The following is a 2,500-nucleotide window of genomic DNA, read 5'->3' on the forward strand; positions in this document are numbered from 1 at the left end:
CGTTTCTCTGCCAAGCCTCAGCTATTAATTGCACCAAATTAGAAAACTATATCAGAGGCAAAATTATTCTTTCACTTGTCATTTTGAGAGAGGGAATTCATTCCATTCAAGAGGCAGGTTAAAAAGAGGGGAAGCAGATACTAATCTGCTTATGTCATGTAAATAAATGTTCCTTGTGCTATCTGTAAGGAACTGCGCTAGGCATCTTAAAGCTGCCGGAAAAGTAGTTACCTTCCAAGTTGCTGCATTACGCCTGAAGTAAGCAAATGTCCGTGTAAACCAGCTGTAAATTTCATTAAGTGTTAACTGCCTGTCAGATGACTCCATGATAGCCTGAAATGAGACAAGATACATAGTGACATAAAATAATGGTTTACTAACTAGACTAGATGACACTTTCTCATCCAAGCCTTACTTTAAGCATTAATGAATTTTAATTTAATCAGGCAAAGTTAATTTTCCTTCTACTTACCTGCCTTATGAGAGTTGCATAAGTAAATGGAGGTCTGACATCTGCATTTTTATAAAATTCGTAGTTTGGGGCAATCTCTATAAAAATAAAAACTAGGTGTTAATTCTGCTAATAATTCACAGGATCTATAATTGATTTTTCATATTTTTCCCCTAGTATTGGCGAAGTGATTCAGTGAGAGAGCCACTGACTAGTGAAAGCACAAAGGCATGACAGTGGAATTGAATTATATGGAAAAGGCCATTTCTGACGTGAAGTGCAAATGAAGCGTCCCCTAGTTGTTCGTGGTACTTGAGGACCTGTGCGACCAGCTGGCCTGAGGATTTTTTCCAACAGCCAGGTCCCCTTATAAGCGGGTGGTTCAGGCATGTTCTTACATGGACTTTTTGCCCCCCTGCCATAACCTTTGCTTTTCTCATCTAATACTTCTTAAAGAACAACAGGCTCATCACTCGGCCTCTGTGGCCATCTAACAAAGGAAACACAAAATCCTCGCAAGGGCCCGTGTTGAAAATAACTTCACTTTTTGTAGAAAGGGGGCACTGGGTTAATAACGGTTACAATGTGTGACTGTGATTATCCAGATGCCCCTGGGCCGGGGGAGGGGGGTAGGGTGGGAGTGGAAGCGGGTGGGAGAGGAGAAGGGTGAGAGAGGGAGAGAAGGTAAATTTGAGTTCCATGCAAACTTTGCCTCTCATCTGCATCTTAAGCAAAGTGGCGTGTAGGCATTAGGAGCGGTGGTGGCAGCACCTCGACAAAGACCGATTCGAGGAAAGCCTGGAGTGGGTTGCATAAAGCATCCGTGGTCCACATCCATCCTTTTAAATGGCTCTTCTCATATAGGGTTACTCGCAGATGTTGTACCGCGATGGTCTTCCCTCAGAGATCAAAGGACCTCACTGAACTGAGGTGATAATATGGGCTATCCTGACAATACGTCTCGCGATGTCTCTAATGGGGAGAGCTTTCTTTCCTGAACAACCATTCAGAACAATTCATCATGATGTGCTTAGGGAATCGCCCCTATCCACATTTACCAGGAATAAAACAATTATCACTCCATAAATCATGACTTGAGTTTCCATGTGCTCTGGAATGGCTCATGTACAGTTGCTTCAACTATAGTTTTCCTCTCCCAAAGTAAAAGAGCTCTACTGAGCATTCATATCCTACCTGATGACATGGGAATGTTGTATTTGTCTGAATGTCGCCTTCGTATGGCTCCCACATTGGGCACACTGGCTGGGGTGATTACTGAGGGTCCCTGGGTAATCGGGGTGACTGGGGCCGTTGGTGTGGTAGGGGTTTGAGGTAAGCTCTGTGGGGATGTCTCCAACATGTTCTTCGACATGGTGACACTAGACACCAGATTTAGCTGCAAAGGCCCAAGAGAAGGGCAGGAAAAAGGTAGAGACAAGAGAAAAAGACTTAAAAAGGTTTGACAAATGAGAGTGGATTCACTTCTACAGCTGTGTTGCCACTAATAAGCTGCAAAAGGAAGCAGCCAATCTCAACTAATTACAGGATAAAATTGTATCATAAGAACTCTAATTAGAGGATGCTGTTAGAGGTTATCTAATAATCTCCTGCAATGTTACTTAGGACTAACTCCTTCTTGTCCTACCAGACTTCAGCGAAAGTCTATTTCTTTAAATAAAAGCCAGTTGCTGATTATTGACTGCCCCTGTTGTTAAACAGGTCTAGCCCCCGGTGTAGCAACAACAACAGCAATAATGAAGGATGCAATGTTTCCAACCAACAGGACTTAAAGTAAGTTGCTATTCTGTTGCTGCCAGAATTTTTTTTTTTTTTCCATAGTCCCAAATCTCAGCTGAGAGGCTCCAGCCAGCTGGAAAATTTTACACTGACCTTTAGTCTCCTTGCTAATTTGGTGGAATGGTAATGACATTACTACATATTCAAACAAAATTGTCTTAATTGCAAATTAGCCGGAGGAGGCTGAAAATTTTCAAATTAAATCTGATTGGAGATGGAGAGAGGGAAATGGAATTTCCTCACTAACAATCA

General features: G+C 42.3%; 1 protein-coding gene across 1 annotated transcript in view; it reads right to left on the reverse strand.

Moving 5' to 3' along the window:
- FOXP2 (forkhead box P2) overlaps positions 1 to 2,500 on the reverse strand; it is a 396,567-nt gene that overhangs the window by 31,245 nt on the left and 362,822 nt on the right. Inside the window, exons 12-14 of the mRNA XM_029924675.1 lie at positions 1,646 to 1,847; positions 473 to 549; positions 232 to 333 (exon numbers count right to left, since the gene is read on the reverse strand). Coding sequence (XP_029780535.1) covers positions 232 to 333; positions 473 to 549; positions 1,646 to 1,847 — 381 coding nt within the window. The remainder of the gene's footprint in view (positions 1 to 231; positions 334 to 472; positions 550 to 1,645; positions 1,848 to 2,500) is intronic.

Source organism: Suricata suricatta, chromosome 2, assembly GCF_006229205.1.
Source record: "Suricata suricatta isolate VVHF042 chromosome 2, meerkat_22Aug2017_6uvM2_HiC, whole genome shotgun sequence".
In the NCBI taxonomy this organism is placed as follows: Eukaryota; Metazoa; Chordata; class Mammalia; order Carnivora; family Herpestidae; genus Suricata; species Suricata suricatta.